Source organism: Plasmodium yoelii (genome assembly GCF_900002385.2).
Source record: "Plasmodium yoelii strain 17X genome assembly, chromosome: 10".
Taxonomy (NCBI): Eukaryota; Apicomplexa; class Aconoidasida; order Haemosporida; family Plasmodiidae; genus Plasmodium; species Plasmodium yoelii.
In genome coordinates this window covers 776587-803991 of record NC_036182.2, presented here as the reverse complement: position 1 = coordinate 803991, position 27405 = coordinate 776587, and the positions used below count along the sequence as shown (strand labels likewise).

Sequence of the window (27405 nt, the reverse complement as noted above, 5' to 3'; positions counted from 1 at the left end):
CAAAGTTGTGTGTATAATATCGCCATTAAAATGAATATATATTATGGGGGTTGATTGTATACAAAAGGGGAATATTATAATTGGGTAATTATTTATCATTTTGCAATGTGCTATATATCGACCAATACAAAAACTTCACAAGAATTATAATTTGAGACTATTTTTAATTCATGTTTTGTTATTGCTTTTATTTCTGTTCCACATTCATGCTTATATGTAGAAAATAATTCACCATATCCATAAGCTTCAATATAAAATTGTTCTATGTCAAAAACAATTATATTAATAGTTTTACAAATAAAATATTCATTACCATATAAAAAATGAAATTCAACTAAAAACTTAAAAAGCAAATCGTCTAAATCATCTCCTTTTATTGATATCTTTCTTTTCATTTTTAATTCGACATTTTTTAAATCACACATATAATTGAATAATGCAACACATACTGATTCAAATGCTTCCTTAAGATTATTTCCATAACTATGTAAAATTATATCAGCAGTATGATCAAGGTATTCATATTTATAATTTTTATTTAAATTTATGTTGCATATTTCGATATCACTCATCATATTTTTATCGGCATTTTTATTGGCATTTTTATCGGCATTTTTATCGACGTTTTCATCGTTAGTTGCTTCATTTTCTTCTATCTCATTTGTACATGTTGATTTGCTTTCTTCATGAGCATAATTTCTATTAATTCTTCTTCTGTTTCTCTGGGGAAGGGATGTTATTTGATTATTTGGGAAATCGCCCATTGGTTTTTTTTTCTTTTTATTTATACAATCACATATGAGGGTAGTTCCACAAAATAATCACAATAAATAATAACAATAAATAATAACAATAAAATAGTAACAATAAATAGTAACAATAAATAGTAACAATAAATAGTAACAATAAAATAGAATTACAAAAATACATATACGTATAAAAAATTTTATAATTCCGACGTCACATTTTTAGCCCTTTGGGAAACAGTTGAACTAAGAATGTGGCAAAAATTGGAAGCATCAAAATTGGCAAAATATTTTGCAAAAATTAAAAGTAAAATCCAATTATAGTCATATAAAAATTCGCGTTATTTTAATATTTTTATTTAAAAAAAGTAAAAAAAACTGTGAATAAAATTTTTGAAATAAGCATGAGGCATATTATGAAAAAGCTAAAAAAAACATTTATTTTCCTTTGCCCTTTAATAACTATTTCCAATCTTTCATGTATTTGAAGTGTATTGAGAGTTTGTTTTTTTAAAGGGATTTCATACATATCATTTTTTATATGTACATGTTCAGGTATATTTGAATATAACCTGTCATGTTAATAAAATTTTTGGTCAATTCATTTTGATGACACTTGTTTTGTTCTTAACACACCTAAAAGTATATTTTTTTGCCTGAACTGAAAACTTATAACAATACTTAAGGATGAAAAAAAAACAATAAATAAGAAGAAAACAGTAGCCAATAAGCTGAATAAATCATAATTTGGATAAAAATAAAAAAAATAAAATAATATACATAGCTATATAAATGAGAAATAACAGGTGGTCATGTGAAAGACGAACGAACAAGCCAATTGTTTGAATTAGAAATAAAACGAGAAATACGATAAAAATAAAAATAAAAATAAAAAAAATATTTTTTTTATTCCTTTTAAAAAGGCATAAACACTGTTATATTTTTTAACAAAACAATATATGTAAACAACAATTTATATATTATGTATAAATATGTTATATATCAAATAATGCAACTAAAAGATATATACAGATATATATTATACACCTAAATGGTATATACAATTTGAATATTGTATGAAATGGAAGAAAATACAATTTAATCAGGAAAAATAAATTACACATTCACATATATTATATATTTCCCTATTCAGATAAATAAACGAAGAATTGAAAATGTGAAAATAAAGTGGATAGAATTAAGATAGACAATTTACCACTATTGCTTAATAGTATATATTATATATATAACCATTTTTTCTTATTTGCATCCTTAAAGATAAGTATAAAATGGTATGAATAAAATGAGATGGGTATTGGTTCTCTTTATATTATTTTTAGATTGGACATTCATAAATGGATATATCATAAATTTAAAAAAAGGGAATTGTGTTAATTTAGTAAATAATTATGAAATAAAAAATAAGTTAGCAAAAAAAAATATTGCAAAAAAAAATATTGCAAAAAAAAACGTTGCAAAAAAAAAGTCTTTAAATATATTTAAAGAAGAAGAAGTAGACGAAAAATATAATACAATAAACACGATTAATAGTTTGTTAGGGAAAGTTAAAAGACAATTTAATATTACTCATGCTATAGATAATAGATTGAAACATAATACTTCAAAAGGAAGTGACAGTTTAAAATCAAACAATGCTACAGGTATAAAGGAAAATGAACAGAATGAAAAAAATGGACAAAATGAACAGAATGGAAAAAATGGACAAAATGAACAGAATGGAAAAAATGGACAAAATGAACAGAATGGAAAAAATGGACAAAATGAACAGAATGGAAAAAATGGACAAAATGAACAGAATGAACAGAATGAAATAAGAGCCATCTTTGGTTCCATGCTAGATGGAAGCTTGAAAATAGGGAGAGCAAATACCTTGTTTAAAGAATTGAAAGAGGAAAAAAAAATGATAGATTTAAAATATAAAATGCTGTTAAGTAGAAAAATGAAATTGAGAAGAAACCAATTTAAACAACTAGAGGAAGATATAAATAATGGAACGTTTAAATCACCATATAATGAAGAACAAAGAGAATTTTTGCAAAAACTTTTAAAAGAGCAAGAAGAAGCAATTGAACCTATATTAAAAGAAATCGAACAAATTGAGAAAAATCGATATTTAATTTTTGATGAAAAAAATGAATTATTTGTTAAATTAAGACAAGATATCGAAAAAAAAAAAAATGAAATAAATATAAAATATCAAGAAGAAGCTATCAAATTAGGTATTAAACAAATTATGGATAATTTATATGACCAAACAAAAACACCATTAGTATGGGATCTAACACAAAAAAGTTGGCCACAAGCTATTTATCCATTAATAAATGGTATGAAATTAAAAGCAGATGTATATTGGGAATCAACAGTAGTTGGTGGAAATAGAGAAGAAAATGAATTTTTTTTTACTCCATCAAATTTACCATCTTTAGGTGAAAAAAAAAAAAAAAGAAAAGGAAGAGGTGTTGGAAGTAAAAGAGGCGGATCATGTGGTCGAGGTATGAAAGGACAAAAGAGCCGAAGTGGAGGTTCAATACCTATTGGGTTTGAAGGTGGGCAAACCCCATTATATAGAAAATTACCAAAATTTGTATCAGCCCCTCTTGGACCGGGTCATAGATTTAATAGATATGACTATGAATTAATTTCATTAAATTTAATTAATTTAGCATATACAAGAAGTGGAGAAAAATCATTTTTAGAAATCGATTGGAATGTTATTGATAAATTAGGTCTTAGAATAGGAAAATATAAAAGAAGACATCCGATAAAAGTTGTTGGATGCAATTTAAAAAAATTTAAAATGAAAAATGGATTTGATTTCAAATTTTATGCAAAAAATGTTATTCTTAAAGCACATTCATATACAGCAAAAGCCGCAAGAGAAATTATAAAAAATGGTGGACGATGTTTATTGTTAAAAAAAAATACTCAAGATATCGTATATTCAGAATATAATCCAGATGATAAAGATTTAAACCGAATTCCAAGAAGAATTGTTTTTTCAGGAAAGCCATCAAAATATGAAAGAAAAATGCATTGGTTGAAGACGGTAAAGGTGCATAATGAAAATTGTGAGGAAGCGGTGGAAACTCGTAAAAATAAATAAATAAATAAATAAATAAATAAATAAATAAATAAATAAATAAATAAAACTTTTTAAATTATGGCTGTTTTATACGCTTTTAAGTAAATATTCTGAACGATTAATAAAAAAAAGGTCATTATGAGGCAATATAGCTAGTTAAATCATATAAAAAAACAAATGGAAAAAAAAATGTTCATAATTAATAGCCAAATTAATAGGAAAACGAGCGCACACATAAAAGGGGAATAATACACACACGCGCACATTTTACTAATTTAATAGGCCGAATTTATGAAAAAAAAAAAAAAAAAGAATTTTAATTATAATTATAAATATTTTACACATTCACATGTGATTATATATATGCACAAGCATAATTTTTGCAAATTACAACTCTAAAGGTTTAAATGGAAAACTGATGAATTAATAAGGATAACTAATGCATATCCGTTTAAAACAGCAAGTTGTACACACATTTGGCACTGTACACACATTTGCCACTGTACATATAATTTTACGTGTTTGCTATTTTTTTGTGAATGCTTATATTCCCGAATATATGCATATCTACCATTGAATTTATTTCTTCGTTCTATCTGCTTATTCGACAAATTTGATTGCCATTGCTATTGCCATTGCTATTGCTTATTCATTTATTTATTATTTTATTTATTATTTTAATTTTTTTAAGTGGAAAAGCTTCATACTATACTTCAGTATGAAAAAAACACCAAATCGTGGATCTTTCGCACGAGCAAATATATACTCATATATATGTATACATAATTTTTGTTAATGTTGTGTTTATAATATATAACAATGTAGCTCATATTTTAAATTAAATCATTTTTTTATTTAAGATTCGATTTGTTTGAAAAGATGGGAATATGAAACTTAGTAGTGTCAGCCATCATTGGAGACACTAATATTTTTTTGGTCGCTGTAAATTAAATAACAAAATATGAAATGCTATCAAAGAGTTGCAAAATATCTTTTGAATTTTTGGGTCCATCTGACTTGGTAATATATTATTGGATATACAAGTATCAAATAAATGAATATAAGATATTAAAAATGTTTCATTAAAAGTTGAATTTACATAATTTGTATGATTATCTATTATTTCAATTATATTCAAAATTTTTTTATCAAAATTAGGTATACATTTATATTTTAAATCATTTAATAATAAATTGATTGCATTTTTGAAAATATGTAAAGTATCTGAATGTATAGAATCTTTTAAATTTAATTCAACATTATAATTATTTTTTTTATCACAAAAATTATTGGATCCTTTATTTTTTTTACCTAATTTAGATGTATTATCAAAATTGGTGTAATCATCATTTTTTTTGCTACTTCCATTTTCAATATCAATATATTTATACATATTTGCATCTGAACCGTTTTTATCAGGTATGGATGATTGGTGTTCATTAGTAGGAATCTCATCAATTATTTTATTATATTTTCTTTTTAATATATTTGGATGCTTATTATTTCTATAGTTATATTTGCTAATTATATTTTGATCTTTACATGTATCTTCATGTTTTTTTATTGGGATATTATCATTTTTTATTTCATATGGAGGAATCAAAGTTGTAATTTTTTTTTCATTTTTTATATTTATTAATGTTAATTCATTGTCTTTTGGAAATTTATTTTTTTTATTTTCAGAAAAATTATATTGTGTTTGTAAATTTGAAAATTCTTCATTTTTTTTTAAATATAAAGAATTGTTACAAATAAATGGGACATTATTTCTTAAACAATTTATTCCATTTTTTTGTATTTTTCCAGAAAAATTTAATACTGAAATATTGTTTTTAACATGTTCAGAATCTATTATTGAATTAGCAAAATTGTCTTCTTTAGTAGATATGTTAGTATTAAAACAGTTATCGATATTTTCTACAATTTTTGTTTTTGTAATATTTATTTTGTTATCATCATTATTAAATTTTTGTTCATTTTGTGGTTCAAATATATTTTTTTTTTTTTTTTTTGAAAATACATCATTTTTTATGATATCTCGATTTTTACACTTTTCTTTATTTGTAACTGACGGTATTTCAGAATTTACTATTGTTTGGTTATTTTTTTTACCACTTTTGTAATTTGTATGCCCATTTTGTTCATAATTTGGGATTTTTTCGTAATTTGCGATTTTTTCGTAATTTGTGATTTTTTCATAATTTGTGATTTTTTCGTAATTTGTGTGTACATTTTTTTCTTGGCTAGTTGAAATAACCTTATTAGTGCACTCAAAATATTCGTTATTTTCATCATAAGGAATAATATCTTTTGTTATATTTTGTTTAGCAGTTTTAGCTATGGTATTGATATTGTTTGTATTTTCAGGAAGGGTTTCATTTTTATTTAAAATATCGGAAGAAATAAGAGTAGCTCCATTTTTGTTATTACTGTTAGTGTTAATATGATTTGATATGGATATAACATTTTGTTTTTTTATTTCTTTTTTTCCAATAATTTTATTTTGTGATACAAATAAAGTTGCATCTTTTGAACGTAAAGAAACTGATTCATTTGGTAATGTATCATTTGTGTTATCTTTATTAATATATAAACAATTTTGATAATTTAATATATCTATTTTATTTTTACATTGATCATTTATTTGTTCGATATTTTTAATAGTACATTTATTTGTATCTTGTATAGAATAAATAAATCCTGAATTATTTTTTTTTCCATTTTTTAATCGTTTTCCAATATTTGTGTTATTATAATTCCCAATCTCATCTTTCTTAATTTTTATGTCTTTAATTTTACAATTTGTAGTTCTATATTTTTTTTTTAAATTTATAGTTGGATCTTGATTAATCTCTAAGAACTCATTATTTAGATTCCATTTTAAAGGTTTGCTAAAGTCTTCATTTATGCTATTATATATATAATTTATTTCTTTTGTTTTTATTGTTTTGATAGCTAATTTTCTTGCTTCGTGAAATCCAAATTTTTGAACAGAATAATATTTTCGTGCTGATTTTGCTCCTTCGGACCATCTTGCTTCCCAACTATTTTTATGCAAATCATACCAAACACCTGAAACTCTGGGCAAACATTTTGCTAAATTTCGCAAATCTTGAGAACATATATTTTCTTCATTTTTTTTTATTCCATTTTTAAAACATTTTTTTACAAAACTTACATAATTCTTTAAATCTAGATCTTTTAATAGTTCATCAAAATTTTCAAATTGTGTATTCATTCTTTGAAGCGGTGTAAAAAATAGGAAATGTCAAAACGGTCTTGCATGAATATCAAATGTGTGTGCGCTTTTTACTATACTATACTATACTATATTATATGATATTATATGATATTTTTTTTTTTAAAACTTGTAATAATATTGGCATGTGCTAAAATTGAGCATAGCCCAATAAGTGGAGAATAATATATTTTGTGAAAATAAAAATTAAAAAATAATAAATATATGTATTTTCCACCACTTTGTGGAATTTCATGTTAAATGTGGCTTTTCAATGTCTGTCGTTGGATATGAGAGCTAATTAAAATTTTTTATTCTATTTTTTTATTCTATTTTTTTATTCTATTTTTTTATTCTATTTTTTTATTTTTTTATTTTTTATTTTTTATTTTTTATTTTATTTTTCTACCTCAAAATTATGCATAACCATGCCCAGGCATGTACATATACTTGTTTCTTTTTTTTTCACTTTTAGCAATTATATGCTCTCAATTTTTCCGTTATCATTTTCCATGTTCTATATATTTGTCGCCCTCTGCTTAAGCATTACATAAATTAAGCGAATAAATAAGCGAATAAATAAGCGAATAATTAAGCGAATAATTAAGCGAATAAATAAGCGAATATATTTTTACACACTATTGGGAACGGTATAGAGAACTGTACTATTTCCAAAACATTATTTTTTTTAAGAATTAATTTTCCTTTTTACTATTAAAAAATGTATGTGAAAAACGGGAAAATGTTAATTCAATTTTATGGAAAAAAAAAAAAAAAATAAAAAAATACATGCATATACAAATTAACGCTCCAAAACACATAGCGAATAATATAGACAATAAAAGATAATTATATATATACATAAATTTTTATAGAAATAAACGGATGCACATTTATTAACATCATTTAAATAAACATTTCAGCTCTACAATATTAATTCTGTTTGTTTGTGCGTTCATCCTTTATTTATTTGTAGTGCATTGTTTCCCATTTCGTTAATCAAAATTTCCTACTTTTTTATTTCATCCAAAAAAAGTACACATATTCAGTACCCCCCCCAGTTCTGACTGCGCATAAAAATGAGGGGTAAAAAATGATGGGTAAAAAATGAGGGATATAAAAAGAGGGATATAAAAAGAGGATATAAAAAGAGGATGTAAAAAGAGGGATATAAAAAGAGGATATAAAAAGAGGATGTAAAATGAGGGTTAAAAAATAATATTTTCCAATTTTTGTAAAAAACAAATTGGCCCTTTCATATAATCACTAAAAAATATATAGCCACTTTTTAACAATTAAATGTATCCCAATGTTTTTTATTAAGTTAAATAAATTTATATTTTAATTCAAATTTATTTTTTTATTTTCATCATTTTGATGAATATTATTCCGTTAAATATATATAATGTTATTTTACACATTTCCAATCAAAAAAACAAAAAAAAAACAAAAAAAAAAAATAAAAATAAAAAACAAACTGCATATAATTATTTGTACATATTATTATGTTAAAAAAATATACATATCTATTAACAACATTTTAATATATATATAAATTTATTATAATTAATAGTCTTATTTTCAAAAAAGAGAATAAAAACAACATACAATATTTTTCTATCAATTTATTTGTCTATTTTATATAACAAGGTTTGAAATTATTTCTCCACTTATTGGTTCAATTGCACCCCCATTATATTTTCTCATTCTCAATGCTGTCATAGAATATTTTGTTTTTTAAATCGAAAAAAATGCACACATATAAATAGGGTTTATTTTGTGAAGCTTCGTTGGTTTATTTTGTGAAGCTTCGTTGGTTTATTTTGTGAAGCTTCGTTTATTTTGCGCGGCTTTATTTTCTACGACTTTTGTTTCTTACCCTGTATTTTCGGAAAGCTTTTTGGAACAAGCGTGTTAGAGGATGGCCATTCAACTGGAAATATGAAAATTAAAAAAAAAAAAAAAAAAAAAAAAAAAAAATTAATTAGACAAATTAATCACTGACAAAATAATTGCTGACAAAATAATCACTGACAAAATAATCACTGACAAAATAATTGCTACAAAATAATTGCTACAAAATAATTGCTGACAAAATTATTGATCAATTAGTTAATCTCTGTTTTAGGAAAAATAAAATCTAACTGTTGCATTCTTCTGCATATGCTTTTTTAATCTCCGAAGTGAATCCCCCAAATATTTTTTTTTTTGAACAAGGGCCATAATAATCTAAGGGTGCAATACAATGCTAAAAATAAATTAACAAATATATGAAATAATGAAAAGATAGTTCAAACTTTACAAAATATATTTTGTGAAAATAATATTTAAGTGTGTGCAAAAAATAAATAAGTATTTTTTTTTCTCTCTAACAATTTTATCATGTACAAAACCAAAGTCACGCAACGCAAACATGTATGCAGTGTGTAGTATGTATACATGTATTTGTGTTGGGTTATTTGACATTTTTATTTTACCTGTTCATTTTTTATCCAATTTTCTGGGCAAAATTCGTCATAAATAATGTAGGCTGGATGTTCTACAATTGAAAATTAAGTAAATCATAAATTCAAAATATAGAATAAATAATATATTATTATGTTACACAAAAATAAATATTAAACATGTACAACTAGCTATATAGCTAGCTAAATTTGTTACTTTTTTTTTTTTTTATTATTTTTTTTTTTTTTATTATTTTTTTTTTTTTTTTTTTTTTTGTTCAGGTATTTACCATCAATACATGACCATTTTATTCCACATTCATATTCCATCCTCTCTTTTAAATTTGTATCGATACCTTCAAAGAATATTATTTTAGTTTGAATATGTATATATATACATACACATAGAAATATAAATAAATATTTACAACTTATTTTATTTTATACAAACCAATAAATTTTGTTTGATCTCCACAATTTCCATTGTAATTATCAGGAGGAAGACAGCTATCTGGATTTCCTAAATAGTTTGACTTTAGTATCCAATTTTTTGGGCAGGGCTATAATAATTCGGGAAAAACAAAACAAAAAAATAAAATAAATAAAAATAAGAATTATCAGGCATTGTTTTTTCCAATTATAACGAATGATTATTATCATTCTAAAATGGCCATTTTCAGCATTTTCATAAATTACATCGCTCTCATCTATTTTGCAATTCCGTAAACATGGATAATTGACCATGCATAGCTTTTCAAAGGCAACCTAAAGATATGGGTTGATAAATTTGTAACATTTTGTAGAATAAAACGAGTTTATACAAAATGCGATTAATTATGAACATGCATATTTTTATTGACAAGTCATAGGTTTCACATATATAAATTTTTTTTATTTTTTCAATAATTTAACTTTCATATCTTTATCAAAATTTATTAAGGATGCTCTTGAAAGACAAGGTCCGACATAATTATTTTGAGCAAAGCAAGTTCCATTATCTATTTTAACAAAAAAATTGTCAAATAGCACAATATATTTTTAAACACTAATATTTTTAAAACAGTTTGATTTATGGGTTGTACTTACTGTCTTTAACCCATCCCTATAAAATAAAAAAATGTAGAAATAAAAAAGTGAAAAAATGAAAAAATGAAAAAAATGTAGAAATTTTGTCTATTAGGATTATTGCAATTTTGATATATTACTTGTGGGCATTGTTTCGAATAATCTTTTACACATGTTTTCTTAAAAAAAAGTTGTGGAAAATTATAATAATTTATTTTAACACTTTTTTAAATAAAAATATGTTTATTTCATATTAATATATACATCATTAAAAAAATCTAACTTTGCATGGCCAAGTTGTTGCACATTTATTACTCCAAATTTCTTTTTGCTCATTAGTGAAGTTTGAGAAATCATGAACAAGTAGGCATGTTCCTATCATTTGTTTAGTACAATAAAATGATATGTATGTAATTGTATGTGCATGTATATGTATATTTTTTTTTTTTTTTTTTTTTTACGAACCTTCATAAGTTCCTAATGGGCGACAACTTTTTTCATTTTCAAGTTCCCATTTTTCGGGGCATTGAAAAGAATAGTCTTTTTCACATCCATTAATGCAAGGCCTTAAAATAAAAAAAATAAAAATAAAATAAAAAAATAAAATAATAAAAAAATAATAAAAAAATAAAAAATAGGGATTATAATTGTAAACCATTCTACATGCTTAAATAAAACCGCTAATATATATACCAGTAAATATTACAATGCTTCTCTAATATTTTTTTTTTTTTTTTATCTTTTTCAAATTTAAGGAAACGAGGGCAAGGCCCTTTATAAGACAATGGCGATATACATTCTTCAGTATTATTTAATTTTGCCCACCCTTGAAAAATAAAAAATATATACATAAAATAATAATCCTATAATATATATATATATTTATTTATTTATGTATGTATTTTTTTTTATATTTTAAAATACCTTCTGCACAGTTTTGTCTTCCCAAAAAGAAAAAAAAAAAATATGCAAAATAATTTTGGGCACAATTTATTAGAAAAGCATGTACACATTAACAAATCATATGAATGGATATAATGTAACTCATAATTTTTTATATTAAAAATATTTATACGAATAATCTCTTTGGCAGGTTGTATTATTTTGTGAACAAACTAAAATAAAAAATGATGTGATTTCGTTATTTCTATTTAATTATATGGTTAGTATACTGTTGTCATAAAGTTGAAAGAGCCGAGAAATTGACGTATATTTTATTTTTATTTTTTTTTTTTTTTTTTTATTAACCACTCTTTACTGCCAAAATAAGGAAAAAACCAAAAAAAAACTTTCGAACCATGCTCGATATAGAGTAACAAAATTTGAATGCCAAAGTTGTGAAGACAAATTGGAAAAAGAATAAAACGTAGTAAGTGGAAAGAATAAAACGTAGTAAGTGGAAAGAATAAAACGTAGATAAGTGGAAAGAATAAAACGTAGATAAGTGGAAAGAATAAAACGTAGATAAGTGGAAAGAATAAAACGTAGATAAGTGGAAAGAATAAAACGTAGATAAGTGGAAAGAATAAAACGTAGTAAGTGGGATGAACAAAAGATGGATAAGCGGGATGAACAAAAGATTGTACTAATATGTTTTCCTATTTAGTTATTTTAGTATTTGTTTTTTTAAAAAATTGTGATTTAAAATTTATAAGACATATCTTACATTATAATAATTTGTTTTTAAATTATTTTTACTTGTATATATATATGGAAAAAAGAAAAAGATTATGTTCGGATTTGTTTAGTTATATATGTATATACACTTAACTATTTTGATAAATAAAAATAAAATATCATCAAACAATTTTCAATATTGATTGACATATTAATTTTGTAAATTTATTTTACAACTAAAACATTGAAATGTGTATAAAACTAATCATTTTTTATATAACAAAAAAATGTATATATTTTCTACATCCCTTAAACGTTTCCTTAAAATGGTTTCAAAGCGTCTAATTGTTAGCTAATATATGTTTTTAATTATTTTAATTACTTCTATGATTTGTTACAGAAAAATAAAACACTACTCTCTAAGTCACAAAATAAAAAAAAAAAAAAAATAAAATAAAAAATAAAAAATATATAAAATAAAAGACCATATTCCTTTTCACATTCCTTTTCATATTCCTTTTCATATTCCTTTTTCACATTCCTTTTCAACGTTTCAAAGTACGCAGGGTGGTTCGTAAATAATCATGGAATTCGTTTGGTACAATTTTGATTCAAGGATTGTTTGGGAATTAGCGAATATTATGTTGGGAGATGTTAATATAAAATGGGGAATGGAAAAAGGTTATTATTTATTGGGTTAAAAAAATATGCAAAAAAAAAAAAAAAAAAAAAAAAAAAAAAAAAAAAAAAATGGGAATATATGAAAGATAGATACACCTGGGAATACACATGTACATGATTTATTTGTTTGAAGAGATATATATTTTTTTAAATAGATATAATAAATAAAATATTCGAGTATTTTTCATGTTTTAGTCAAAAAATTGAAAAAAAAATAAATTTTGAATCAGATTTTTATAACGCATTGTTTTTTCTTTGATTTTTATAACGAATTGTTTTTCTTTGATTTTTATAACGAATTGTTTTTTTTTTTGATTTTTTTTTGATTTTTCTTTGATTTTAGCGATGGAGAAGAATGAAGAAGAAAATATTATAAACTTGTTAATTAGTTTTGCAGATAAATATTTAAAGAACAAAGATATAAGAAATGAAAACAGTAGAATTATTAAAGATATGTTTTATTCTATCATATTAGTTTTAATAAACAATGTTGATAAATATAATTTAGCAAACTGTATTAATAATTATATAATAAATGAATTAGAGAATATATCAATTGAATCTGTTCAAAATTTGTCAAAAAAAAATAATAAAAATAAAAAAAATAATGAAAATAGTGAAATATATAAAAGAATAAATATATTTATTATTTTTTTAGAATGCTTATTTATTAAATTTTATAATATCAACTTTTTAAACTTAAACATATCATGGATCTATAAATTTATTTATCATAAAGAAGACCTCAATTTTTCATCTCTTTTGAACATTTTAAAAACAATATTACTGTTTATAGAAAAAGAAGAGAACCAAGAAAAGGGAGAAAACGAAGAAAACGAAGAAAACGAAGAAAAACAAGATGTTACATTATTGGACCAAAATGTGAGTAATATTCAATTTGAGGAAAAAAAAAAAAAAAAATTTTGTGTCATATATATTTTATTAAGTCGTATAAAAACAGAAATAAAAAATAATGTTAAAGAAATAAAGGACAATTATTTATTTTACAAAAATAAAATAAATGAATTAGGAGTTGTACAGAAAAATTCTAGTAATTTATATGACCCTTTGTGTGAAAATCAGAATCATAATGAAAAAGAAAAATTGTGTAAAAATCAGGGTCGCATAAATATTATAAATAACATATCTTTATGTTTTAAGGATACATGTGAATTATTTATTAATATAATAGAGAATAAAACAGAGACATATCAATGTAGTATTGAATTGGAAAACGAAATAAAAGAAATAGGAAAAGAGATAATGCTTCTAACACCATTTATTAATGATAATGATATAAGAAATTATATGATAAATACATTTTTTTTTACAATTAAAAGATATATATTTAACAAAAAGGAATATGAAGAATTATGTCTGATAGTTATTAATGTGATGTATTCGTTCATAAAAAATGATGCTACATCTGAAGCTAATTCGAGTCATCATTTTAATAAAAAAAAGGATCTTATTATAAGCAATTGTGATGGGACCGAAAATGAACAGTATGATGAGGAATACATTTTATACGTATATAAAGAAATAAACTCAAATTTTTATACATCTAATAATAATGATGTTGTGTCAAATGGGGTAGTTAAGAATCTAAAAAAAGATGAACCCATAGATAAAAATTATCTGAACAGTGTATATAATTTTCTTGTTATAAATATAGATGATTTATATAATATTGAATTTGTAAAATATGCATTTATTGATGATGTAAGATATTATTTGTTATTATATAGTGAAGCATATAAAGATGAATGGGTATTAAAAAAAATAATATATATATTTAACAAAATAATAAATATATATAAAGATACAAATATGGATGATTTTAGAAACGGTTCTACTTTTATAGAAGCATGGGAAACTTTTGAATGTATATTAAAATGTATTGAAAATTTTTCTATACATTTATTAAAAACAAATTGGAAAAAAGTTATTTATTTAATAAATATGGGAGATCAGATAAGAAAAAAATATCAACTATTTTGTAACTCACAATTTAAAGAAAGTAAAAATGTTAAAAAAATAAAAAATTTAACAAATTTAACAAATTTTGAAAACGAAAAAAATGTAAAACATTACGATTGTAGTAGCAAACAAAATGTGGGTTCTAATTTATTATCATCTGATCTGAATAATTTTCAAAAACATAATTTCCTGTTTTATGATAGTCACGATTATAATGTTTTTAATTTTTGTGTAAAAAAAAAAAAAAAAAATAAACAAACGATATTTACATCATTTGGTAATTATTCAGATTATATAATATTAGTATTGATTGAATATTTAATTTGGAAATTATTGATACATGATAATAATACTGTAACTCGTTTTTCTTTGTGTGCATTAATAGAAAAAAAAGAAGATTACACAAAAAAAGATAATGCACAAAACATGGAATATAGTGATGAGAGTGTTGAAAAAAAGAGTGAAGAAATTTATGGAGTCGAAATAAATACACTAATCAACAGTATAAACGATATATTTTTTTTTAACATATTTTTCCCAGAATGTGTAAAACCCACATTATTTATCAAAGGTGATATTCCTTTTTATGAATTTCGAATTAAAAATTTAATAGTTTCTAAAATATTAAATAGAAAAAATTCGATTGAATATATCCAAAATTTTATTATCGCGTTAAATAAAATTAATTTGTTTTATGCCAATGCCAGGATAATACTTGAAGCGATCATTCAAGCTATCAACATAATTGAAAGTTCTAATAGTGATCATCTTTTTTTGAAAGCTTTTGATAAAAAGGTAAGCGGCGCCAACGAATGTGTAGCGATGGAAAACGAATGCATAGAGATGGAAAACGAATGTGTAGAGATGGAAAACGAATGTGTAGAGATGGAAAACGCCATGAATAAAATAATTTTAAATGTCATTAATAAAATAAAAAATGTGTCTATAAGTAGAAGAAAAGACTTGCAAATATTTGTTTTAAAAATTGTTATAAAAATGAATGAAAGTTTAAATTTATTTAATACTATAAAAAGTTATTCCTCATTTTTGCAAATTTTTGAAGAAGACTTTTTTTTTCATGCTTTGGAATATTTCGAAATTTTAACAAATAAAAAAATTAATTTTGTTAATACTTTAGACAGTAATTTTACAAATTTACCTGAACAAGTCAGGTCATATATTTGGCTAGAAAATAATGGAAATATTTTTTTGAACAATTTTATTGAAAAATTTAATAAAATAATTGATTTAAATCAATATATGTATTTTTATGGATATTTGAGGTTATTTTATTTATTGTTACACATAACAATAAAAAGAAATAAAAAAATGGATGAGAATTATAAAAATATTATTTTACGAATTCGAAAAGATGATAATTTTTATTTAATTTATCATTTAGTTTTATACTTTTTTAAAAACAATTTAAGTCATATATTTTTAAAAAATGATATTAAACAAATTTTAGTTAAAAATATTGAAAATTTAAGAAATTTTATTCAAGGTAATGTATATGAGAAAAAAGAAAATTTGTTGTTTCCTTGTCAAAATGAAAAATTAAATGAACATATTTTCAATAATTCTGAACGTTCAGAAATTATTACAACATTTTCTGAACATTGTTTTGATTATAAAATGGTGAGAAAATTGTTTATATTTACAGATATTGTAGAATATTGTGGAGATATAACTGCATATTTTTTGAATAATAAAATAAATTATTATAACACGTCTTATTCATATAAAGAGAAAAATATGGATACATTTGATCTCGAAAAGTCGCTTATAATACATGATAGTGCACCTGAAGAAACGGATATTGATGTGTGTCGAGATAGTAAAAATTTGTATATAGAATGTGTTAATTTTTTGAAAAATTTTACTCAAACAAATATTAAAAATAAAGATGATGAGAATTATAACAATTTGAGGATGATATTGGCACTTGCATATGTTTCTAATACATGTACAATTTTTGGAAAAATAAAAGATGAAGAAAAATTAAATAAAAAAATTTTGTTAATGCAAATGAAAAATATATATAACGATAGTTCAAATATGTCAAAAGACGCACACATACCAGTAGGAAATAGTGATATAATTAATAATCTATGTGGAGATGGAAATTATTTTTGCAAAAATTTCAATTTTTATAGATATAAATATTTATATAAATATTTTTCTGCACACAATACTTTTAATGAATATAAATTTGATAATAAAATAAAATTTTCAGAAACTATAGTTAATGATATTGAAGTTAGTAAAGAGGAGTTGGTCTATGTCTATTTTATTATAAAACAATATATAATACCTTGTATTTTTTCTGACCATAAAAAAAATAAAAAAAATGACACAAAAAATGATATATATAACGATATGGATAACGATATGGATAACGATATGGATAACGATATGGATAACGATATGGATGGTTCTATAATAAAATTTAGAATAAAATTCTTGGACCTTTTAATAAAACAAAGCAAAATGTTGATAGACAGATTTGCTGATTATAAATTTCCAACACATTTGCTTGAGCTAGCTTTTCTCACTTTATTTCATCCTTTAATTGTAAAATTCGAAATTGAATTATATAGTAATGAGAATTATAAAACAATTGATGATATAAAAGAAGATGGATATATATCTTATAAATTATTAATTTTTGTAAAAAACATTTTAAAAATTGGCCAAACTAAATTATCTATATGTAGAAGTGTTATTATTCCATTTTTAACTTCCTATTTTTTTAGTATAATTGAATATGGAAATGTTGTAATAAATATAAGTAATGAATATTTAGATAAGTTTGTGGAAATTATTGTTGATATTCTTATGCATAAAGAATATGTATTATATGATTGTCAAAAAAGTTTTACTAATGATTTATTTAAAATAAAAAAAGGAAATTTAAAATTTAATAATTTTATTAATGAAAATATTTGTTCATATTTTTTAAACAAAATAGAAAATAACCAACAAATTATATTCCCTTCAAAATTTTTTGAAATATATCATTCATCTATTTTTTTAAGATTATTAACATTAATATTTTTAATAAATCTATTTAAAATTTTAGAATGTAAATATATTTCCGTAACTAAAATAGGGATACACAATAAAGCTGACCACACTTCAAATGGTGAGACAGATTTTGCAGGGGCGGAAAAATTAGGAGGAAAACCATGGTGTAAACAAACGAGGGAAGGAAAAGACGAATTTTATAAAAAAAGAAATGTAATATTGTGCATGTATGAAAAGCTTATTGTTCATATTTTAAAAAGGGTTGATAACAAAAATGTGGCTCGCGAAAGCTTAAAAAGTAAATGCAATGAGCAAAAAAATGACAGAAAAAATGACAAAAAAAATGACAGAAAAAATGACAGAAAAAATGACAGAAAAAATGGGCAAAATATGACCCCATTACCCTTTTCGCATGGCCATAATATTCAAATAAGAGGATTACAAGCATTATGTATACTTTCAAAATATTTTAAATATATAAAAAAAGGAAAAAGGAAAAATATTATTTTTTATGTTAATACACTTTTACAATATGATAATCTTAGTACAACCCGTCAATATTTAGAATTGTTTTGTTCATCTATTTGTAATTCTTCTTTTATTTTATTATATCCTCATCTAATTAAAAATATATTAAAAAATGATGGTGAGAATGCACAATTAACTATTAGCTCTTTAATTATATCTGCACATATTTTTTTAAAATCAAAATTTAGTTACTATTCTTTTGTAAAACTTAATTATAATTCATTTTCTGGATTAACAGTTGATCAAAAAAAATATTCCACAAATATTTTTGTAAAAAAAGAAAAAAAAAAAAAAAATGTTAAAGGAGTACAAAAATCAAAAGGAAAAAAAATCAAAAATATTATTAGGCAAATTTTAGAAAAAAGTGAAAAAAACGAAATTGGCAAAGATGTAGATAAAGCAATTGAAAATATAAATAAAAAAAAAAATCAATATGGAAAAAAATGGAAACTAAATGAAAAAGGTAATGATAAACAAATAGGAAAAAATAGAAAGAAATGTCATAATTATCAAAAGGAAGATAATAAATTATATGAATATGAATCTAAAGGAGAATCAAATTTTGAAAGAAATAAAAATGGTATTCCTATAAAAGGTGATAATAATGCTTATGAAATAGAAGATAAAATATGGGATACAGAAAATATAACTAGTCAAGACAATCCCCAAAATGGCTATTTTTATTCACCATATATTTCCAAAATATTAACAAAATTATTGTTAAAAATAGTAATATTATGTTCTTCTCACTCAGCTTTAATTAGAAGCATTTCACAATATATATTATATAATTTTTTAAAAAAAAGAAAAGAAATGTTATTAACTCCATTTTTATCAAAAATATATTTATTTATTAAAAATAATAAAGATTGTAAAAGAATAAGAGAAAAATTAAAAAAAGAATTTATAAATTGGGATACTTCAATTATCGAAAAAAATAATAATATATGTATGCTATTACCAACTTATAATCATTCATTTAATTTTTTTGATGAAGATATTAATTGTGAAAATACAAACACATTTACACACATTTTATATAATAACGAATTGGTGACTTCCTATACATTTATAGATAGTATTAAAAAAATTGTTCAACAAGAGATGACTTCTATAATGTATAATATACAATTAGAAAAAGAGAAAAAAGATGGAATTTCTATTTATAAATATAATAATGAACAAAAATTGTTAACCTTAAATCAGTTTTATCATGGTCAGGATGCAGATGAAATATCTTCTACAATCAATGATAAGAGAGATACAAAAATTTTAGCTAGCGAAAATGGACAAGAAAAAAAAAAAAAAACAACTAGCCAAATAATTAATGGAGAAACATGTTTTAATAAAAATAGTGAAAATATTGATTATGATAAAAACTTTGAAAACTTTTTAAAACAAACCCAAAAAAATTATCAAAAAAAATTCGATCCAATCAATAATATAATAGAAATTAATAATGAATTTCGAAAAAAATATCAATTTAGAAAAAAAAATAATTTAATTGTCATTGCTTCCTTAATTGACAAAGTCCCAAATTTAGCTGGCTTGTGCAGGACATGTGAAATTTTTAATGTTAAAAAATTATTGCTTAGCAATATAAATATTGTTAAAGATTTTCAATTTCAAAAAATTTCTTCTACTGCTAATAAATGGATGAATATACAAGAGTTAAAAAAAAACGATATTATAAAATATTTAATCAAAAAAAAAAAGAAATATTCTATTATTGGCTTAGAACAAACAAATGATAGTAAACAATTAAACGATTTTATTTTCCCAGAAAATTGTATATTAATATTGGGAGATGAAAAAGAAGGATTACCATCTTCCATTCTTTTGCTTTTACACCATTGCGTTGAAATACCTGGACATGGAATTATTAGATCTTTGAATGTTCATGTTTCTGCAGCTATTACTATTTATGAATATTTCAAGCAACATCTTTAATTGTATTTTTTTTTTTTTTTTTAAATTATTTGAGAAATTTTATTTTTATTACTTTTTTTTTTTCAAGGTATATTATGAAAAAAAAAAATATGAACATGATCATATTCTACATATAGAAATAGCTATATAGGATTTTTTTTTTTTTTTGTATATTCCTTTTTAATTCCCTGTTCATAATTTTTTATTGTTTTGCTGTGCTTTCATTGTGACATATTGTTATTATATCGTCACTTAATTTTTAATTCATTAGTTTTTAAGGTTTTATTTATTTTATTTTGTTATTCTTTTTAAACTCTTTTAAATAATATTCCCATTTTGTGGATATCTTTTGAATTTGGCATATTTATATAATATCAATTTTTGAAACAAATTAATTTTATTTTTGCTTGTCATTTCCGAATGGAATTTTTTCATTTAAAAATTTTTTTTTTTTTTTATTTATATTAAAATTTGTTCAGTATTTTATAATATTTGTTTGATTTAATAATATAAACTAAATATGAAATTGAACGCTGAAACCATTTCAAAAAAATATGAATTAGAATTATTATCGCATATAATTTTAAACTATGGCTTTAAAAATGTAGCAATTCAGCTAGCTGATCATATGCTGAATGATTCTCTTTTCATTTCCAATGCAATAAAAGGCATTCTCTTAAGTTCGCCGGGTGGAAAAGACGAAAAAGATGAAAATGGCGGAAAAGGCGAAAAAGATGAAAATGGCGGAAGAGATGAAAAAAATGAAAAAAATGAAAAGGGCGACGAAAGAGCCGAACACAGTTGCTGCTCTGGCAGTTGCAGTAAAAACAAAACAATTTGTGATATCCCAATGAGGAAGGGAACAGATAATAGTGATAAAATAAATCTATACATATTAGGTGACACTACATTAAATGAATGTTGTGAAGATTATGTATGTGCAGATCATGTTAATGCAGATTTTTTAGTTCATTATGGAATATCTTGTCAGTCATTTATTACACCATATATTCCCTCTATTAACATATTTAACAAAATAAATATCGAAGATAATTTTTTTAAAAATATTAATGAATTTATAAATAATAAACAAATTTTAGAGGAAAATAAAATATCTATTATATTAACTGATGTTTCATATATAAATTATATGGAACAATTAGTTATATGTTTTTGTGATAAAAATAAAATGAATTTTTTATGTGATGAAAATAAAATGAATTTTGTGTGCGATGAAAAAAAACATAAAATATTTTATGAAATTGATAATAAAATAATATCGAGTAAAAATATTTATGATCAAAATAAATTAGCTAGCGAAAAAGAGGAGAGAAATAATTCAATAAATAACACATGCACAAATAATGGCAACATAATTGATGATAATACATTTATTAGTTCGGATTTACAATTTACTAATATAATAATTGGGATACCTAAAATTGCAAATAATATGAACGGACAGGTATATTATGGATATTGGGATGCATATGTCGAATTTAAAATAGATGATAATATTTTTGATAAATATAAATTTATGTGTGGAAGACTTTTATTTAAAGTTTTTTATAATACCAAAGAAAAATATTTTGTTTATAAAATTGTGAAAAAAGATCATATTGAATGCAAATTAGAGAATGAAGAGGAATGTAAGTTAGAGAATGAGGAGGAATGCAAATTGGAGAATAAATGTGGAAATATTTATCTTTTTACAGGAAATGAAAAAAATTTTACAAATAGAGTTATTCTAGAATATGGTAATTATTATGATATATATAGTTACAATGATATAACAATATTTAACAATGAAAATAATAAAATAAATAATTTATTATTAAAAAGATATAATTTGATAGAAATTTGTAAAAAAGTTAATACATTTGGAATAATTATAGGTAATGTAAATTTATGTAAAAATAAAGAATTAAGATTATTAATAAATTATATATTACGAAAAAATGGGAAAAAATGTTTTACTATTGTAACTAATAAATTAAATAGTGCTAAACTTGAAAATTTTTATGATATTGAAATGTATATATTATTAACATGTTCAGAAAATAATTTATTAGAATTAAAAGATTTTTCAAAAAAAATTATTAATCCATATGAATTTTTTGTTGCTTATAATTATATTGAATGGGATTGTAATTATTTGTTCGATTTTTATGATTTATTAAATTCAAAAGAAATAAAAAAAGAGTATATATCAAGTTTGAGAAAGGATAAATATTTTACATGGGATATAAATTCTGAACAGTTGTGCATAAAAAATGAAAATAATTATGAACAGCAAGAATTATTGTTGAAAAAATATGACCATCTTATAGATCATAATTCAACAATTTCTGTGCAAGATCAACAAAAATTCATAATGCGATTTCAGGAAAATTCATCTATGTGTCAATATTTTATGGAAACAATAAAAGAAAATGAAAAAAGAGAATTTAAAGGGGTAGATATTAATTATAATATAGACGATATACCAACTATTGTTCAGGGGCTAGATGGCATAGCACAAAGATATGACTCTGATATTAAATTTTCGAAATAAAATTAGATAGCACATTAGTATGTTTGTAATTTCGAAAGCTTTCAGAGTTAAAAAATGTGTACATATGTTTGTAGAACTAGCTTACCAGTGAAATTGAATGTCTCAGAATGTATGTTTTGTTTCTTACACATTTTGTTATATTTTCTACTCATTTATTTTGTTATTTTTTATTTTGTTATTTTCTACTCATTTATTTTGTTATTTTTTATTTTGTTATTTTCTACTTATTAATTTTCTACTTTATTTTGTTTCGTTTTAATTGCAAGCACACAAATGATAAGCGTGGGTCACCTCGTTTTTTATATCTTTTAAATTGTCCACTCATTCGAAAAAAAAAATAAAAAAAAATAAAAAAAAAAATAAAAAATAAAAAAATAAATAAATAAAAAAAAATAAAATAAAATACATATACATATTATATATGTATCCAATTTTATAACCTTTTAACTTTTTTAATAATATTAAAACCAGTGATAATTATAAGGTTATAGTAATTTTTTTGTGATGTCGCATTTTTTTTCAATAAAATATTTAATGTTGGGATTTTTTAAGTTAAAGCAAATATTTTATATTTTATATTTTTTACGACTTTTTTTTTTTTTTTTTTTTTTTTTTTAAATTGGGTATACTTGATTTAATGTGTAAAAAAAAATTAGGGATGGATATGCGGATTTTCTTTTATCAGTAATAAATATAGTATATTATTTATTCACCTATTTATATGAATTTAATATTTTTAATTTTTTTAATTTTTTTTTGTGTTCGTTTTGCTTTTGCTTTTCACAAATTCCATTTAAATGACGAAAATTGGTAATCTACTCAAGTGGGATATGAAACAAAATAGCAAAAAAACAAAATAGCAAAATAGCAAAACAACAAAACAGCAAAACAACAAACAACAAAACGAATTAATGAACAAACAAATGAGGAAATAAATGACGTGACAATATATTAAAAAAAAAAAAAATATATATATATATAATAGCTATACGGATACAAGCAGCAAATATTAAAAAAAAGGGAATACGAAAAATATGATATGTACCAATAAAAGATATGTATAAAAAAAACACTTTTCTTTCTATACTATTATAATTAAATACTTGATTTTTTTTTATACAGTTTTATATATTTTATGTTATTGTGAAAAAATGCAATTTTTATTGGTATAGGGACAATTTTTTTGGGTATATTTTTTTTTTAAGAATTAAATAAAAAAAAATCGTGGATGTGTAAATATATTTTTATTTTATTTATGTAAACAAATCTTTATATAAAAAAATACGTATGTTATGTTGAAGTAAAATATCCACATTGTTTCAAAATACAACATATTTATCGGGCACGATTTATGGGCATATATTATTAATAAGGGGAGAGGAGACATAATAATAATTCTATAATTTTTTTAACGAAGATGAAGGAAATAGTTTTTTTTATTTTGCCAGTGGGTATATTTTTATCTGTTTGTTTATTAAGCGGGGTAGTGATGTTCCAACAATTTGCCATATACATCCAAAAAAAAAGTATTAATTTTGAAATATATTCTTATAAAATAACCGTTTCAATATCATCACTAATATCATTATATTCTTTAGTCCGTTTTTCATTCACTATCTTTGAATTAAAAAATTTTAACGAGGAAAATACAGATTATTTAAATGCCCCCAACTTTCGAAATTCATATCTAAAAAAAATAAGATTGCAAAGGAACTTTTGGATTTTATTATTATGCACAATAATCTGGATATTTTTTATTCGTTTCACTTATTTGCTTGGATACTATCGAGGATGTGTAAAAAAAATTAATGACGAATTTGAACAAATTTTAGAAGCAAAAAGGGATTCTCAAAGTACACAAAAAAAATTGTCACAAACCCCCCTAACTGCTGAAAATAAAACCAACGAAAATAAGATAATCAGTGAAGATATATTAGACGATCTTAGTAAGGACAAAAAAGGGAACACCATAAGACAACGTCACTGAGTCGTTTCTTATTTAGCCTTTGTATTTTTATTTTTTTTATTTTTTTTATTTTTTTTATTTTTTTTATATAGCCTTTTCTTTGTACTTTTTTTATTTTTTTGTTTTTACGTACAAAACGTATATTATATTTATATCAAAAAAGTTAACACATTATAAAAAAAAAAAAATTATATTTTTGCAAAAAATTTCACTCCCATTTTGTGGGAAAATGATAAGTACCCCTTAATTATTTTGTGCTATTTTTGTATTTTGGAGTCTGTATTTTTGGAGTAATTTTTCTCTTTTTTCTTGATCAGAATCTTTATTTTCAAAAGTATATTCATTATTAGATAATTTTGAACACTCTTCAATTTCTGTTAATTCATTTATAATTCTTTTTTCTTCCTCTATTAACCATAAGGGCTTAATATATTTAACTATACATCCTCTACTTTTCATTTTCTCTAAAAAATGTATAGAATCTAAATTGGGTCGTGCAGTTTTTGGTAATATTTCAAATTTGTATGGTTTTATATGGGCTCTTAAATTAACACGTTCCATATAAATTATAGTAATAGACCCACCAACTTTTTTAATTGTATCAATTGAAGATTGGTCAGCATTTGCTACTTCAATATTTATTTTATATGGAAATGGATAATCATTAATATTAAATAGTTTAACTCCGTTTTTTACTCTTACACATTTTGAATCATATAAATGTCTTTGTGTTATTGGAAATCTAGTATCTAATCTGCCCTTTTCTATAAAATATCTTAATTTCGATAAATTTAAAAATTCATATTGTTTTTTTTGTCTACTTAACCATGCCTCAGGCCATTTTGGTAATCTTCTATATAATGGGGTTCTTCCACTTTCAAAAGTTCGACTATTTGGTTTTCCAGATTTTCGATGTTTATGCTTATCTCTTATACCTTTTCCTGGACATTTATCTCCTCTTCCTCTTTTTTTTTTTCTTTGTCTATTTAATCCTAATGTTCTTAAATTTCGTGGCTCAATAGGAAATAAACTTTTTTTACTATAAGCAAATCTTCGATTGAATGGGTGACTTTCAAAATTTTTTTCTTCACCATCATGAAACATTTCTCTAAAATGTTTTCCTATTTTTAAATTATTTAAATTGAAATTTGATTTATTATTTTTATCATTTATTTCGATTGTTTTGTTATCATTTTTTTCAATACTAATATACCTACACGTAGGCATAAATTTCACGCTAAATATTTGTCTTATAACACAACTAGCCAATTTACCATTTTTTAACATATTTGACAAAAAAAAAAAAAAATTATTTTCACTTTTTTATTCCTCTCTTAATTACTAAACATATTGTATGCATATTTATTATGCTTAATATATTGCATTATTTATTAAATGCGTATATATATGTGTTCCTTTTAAAATCTTATCACTAATATGTTGTTTTCAGTTTATAAAAATGTTGTATATATGTGTGTGCAAAGGAACTTGGTTTAATTTTAAGCCTACGTTTTTTTTCAAAAATTATTAACATTCATATTTTTTGCAAAATTATTTTCATATTTTTTTACAAAATTATTAACATTCATATTTTTTGCAAAATTATTTTCATATTTTTTTACAAAATTATTAACGTTCATATTTTTTTACAAAAATTAACAATTCACCATAATAGTATATAACGATAATCCCATTTATACACAAAATAGATATGCAGATTTTAATTAAAATACAATGTATTGTTTCAGTTTTATCCTATATAATATATATATATATATATATATAATGAGAACAATTTTCACAAAAAATAAATAGTGTTAATTTTTCAGGCCTTTCAAAAAGCATAGAAAAACTGACCTACAAAATGTATAGGTGTATATTGTGTTATTTTATTTTTTTTCAAAGAATGTATTTGTAATTCTAAAATTTATAATCTTTACAAAAAAAAATAAATTAAAAATATTGCTTAAAATGAGTTATGGAAATTTTTTGTATTTTTTTATGTTTTCTATCATCTTAAGGCAAAAGGGATAATTTTTCTAAAAGTGCATTTTTCCTAAGTACATAAAAAAATATATATATACACTATTTATATTTTATTGAGAAAAAAAAATTTTTAACACCTAATGCCCAATGTTGTTACATACGCATAATATATATTATTGCATATCCATATTTTTATAATAATTATTTCTTTATTTTTAATCACTTTCGTTGTATACATTTTGTTACTATTTTTTTACTATTTTTTTTATTATTTTGTTATTATATTGTTATTATTTTTTTTATTATTTTTTTTATTATTTTATTATTATTTTTTTCTTATTTTTTCTTATTTTTTCTTATTTTTTTTATTTTTTCTTATTTTTTCCTATCTTTATAACGTTTCACATTTGAGGAAGCTTGACTAAGTTCGTAACAAATACAATTGAAATTTTTATTTATGTAAGAACTGTTATATGATTTATTTTATTCATTCACTATATACATATAAAAGTATATGTTTGTCACAAACATACTATGAAGC

General features: G+C 22.3%; 8 protein-coding genes across 8 annotated transcripts; 4 read left to right on the top strand and 4 right to left on the bottom strand.

The window, feature by feature from the left end:
* Nucleotides 1-110: 110 nt before the first annotated feature.
* On the bottom strand, nucleotides 111-764 carry PY17X_1017200 (uncharacterized protein; the record flags this gene model as incomplete). The annotated part of the gene is made up of 1 exon (XM_721200.1): nucleotides 111-764. The coding sequence occupies one exon, from the start codon at nucleotides 762-764 to the stop codon at nucleotides 111-113; it is 654 nt and encodes a 217-aa protein (XP_726293.1).
* A 1276-nt stretch (nucleotides 765-2040) lies between these two features.
* PY17X_1017100 (ribosomal protein L15) lies at nucleotides 2041-3870 on the top strand (the record flags this gene model as incomplete). The annotated part of the gene is made up of 1 exon (XM_721201.3): nucleotides 2041-3870. The coding sequence occupies one exon, from the start codon at nucleotides 2041-2043 to the stop codon at nucleotides 3868-3870; it is 1830 nt and encodes a 609-aa protein (XP_726294.3).
* A 901-nt stretch (nucleotides 3871-4771) lies between these two features.
* On the bottom strand, nucleotides 4772-7087 carry PY17X_1017000 (AP2 domain transcription factor AP2-O3; the record flags this gene model as incomplete). The annotated part of the gene is made up of 1 exon (XM_022956229.1): nucleotides 4772-7087. One exon carries the CDS (start codon nucleotides 7085-7087, stop codon nucleotides 4772-4774), a length of 2316 nt encoding a protein of 771 aa, XP_022813300.1.
* A 1638-nt stretch (nucleotides 7088-8725) lies between these two features.
* Nucleotides 8726-11896, bottom strand: PY17X_1016900 (CPW-WPC family protein; the record flags this gene model as incomplete). The annotated part of the gene is made up of 16 exons (XM_022956228.1): nucleotides 8726-8802; nucleotides 8967-9020; nucleotides 9233-9335; nucleotides 9565-9626; nucleotides 9822-9887; nucleotides 9983-10091; nucleotides 10228-10296; nucleotides 10444-10529; nucleotides 10618-10633; nucleotides 10737-10775; nucleotides 10880-10971; nucleotides 11062-11162; nucleotides 11290-11422; nucleotides 11521-11537; nucleotides 11672-11711; nucleotides 11845-11896. 16 exons carry the CDS (start codon nucleotides 11894-11896, stop codon nucleotides 8726-8728), a joined length of 1116 nt encoding a protein of 371 aa, XP_022813299.1.
* Nucleotides 11897-13239: 1343 nt separating this feature from the next.
* Nucleotides 13240-20379, top strand: PY17X_1016800 (rRNA (adenosine-2'-O-)-methyltransferase, putative; the record flags this gene model as incomplete). The annotated part of the gene is made up of 1 exon (XM_721204.2): nucleotides 13240-20379. One exon carries the CDS (start codon nucleotides 13240-13242, stop codon nucleotides 20377-20379), a length of 7140 nt encoding a protein of 2379 aa, XP_726297.2.
* A 499-nt stretch (nucleotides 20380-20878) lies between these two features.
* PY17X_1016700 (diphthamide biosynthesis protein 2, putative) lies at nucleotides 20879-22912 on the top strand (the record flags this gene model as incomplete). The annotated part of the gene is made up of 1 exon (XM_722007.2): nucleotides 20879-22912. The coding sequence occupies one exon, from the start codon at nucleotides 20879-20881 to the stop codon at nucleotides 22910-22912; it is 2034 nt and encodes a 677-aa protein (XP_727100.2).
* A 1417-nt stretch (nucleotides 22913-24329) lies between these two features.
* PY17X_1016600 (conserved Plasmodium protein, unknown function) lies at nucleotides 24330-24899 on the top strand (the record flags this gene model as incomplete). Its single annotated transcript, XM_022956227.1, has 1 exon — nucleotides 24330-24899. One exon carries the CDS (start codon nucleotides 24330-24332, stop codon nucleotides 24897-24899), a length of 570 nt encoding a protein of 189 aa, XP_022813298.1.
* Nucleotides 24900-25121: 222 nt separating this feature from the next.
* On the bottom strand, nucleotides 25122-26165 carry PY17X_1016500 (mitochondrial ribosomal protein L15 precursor, putative; the record flags this gene model as incomplete). Its single annotated transcript, XM_723908.1, has 1 exon — nucleotides 25122-26165. The coding sequence occupies one exon, from the start codon at nucleotides 26163-26165 to the stop codon at nucleotides 25122-25124; it is 1044 nt and encodes a 347-aa protein (XP_729001.1).
* Nucleotides 26166-27405: the final 1240 nt, after the last annotated feature.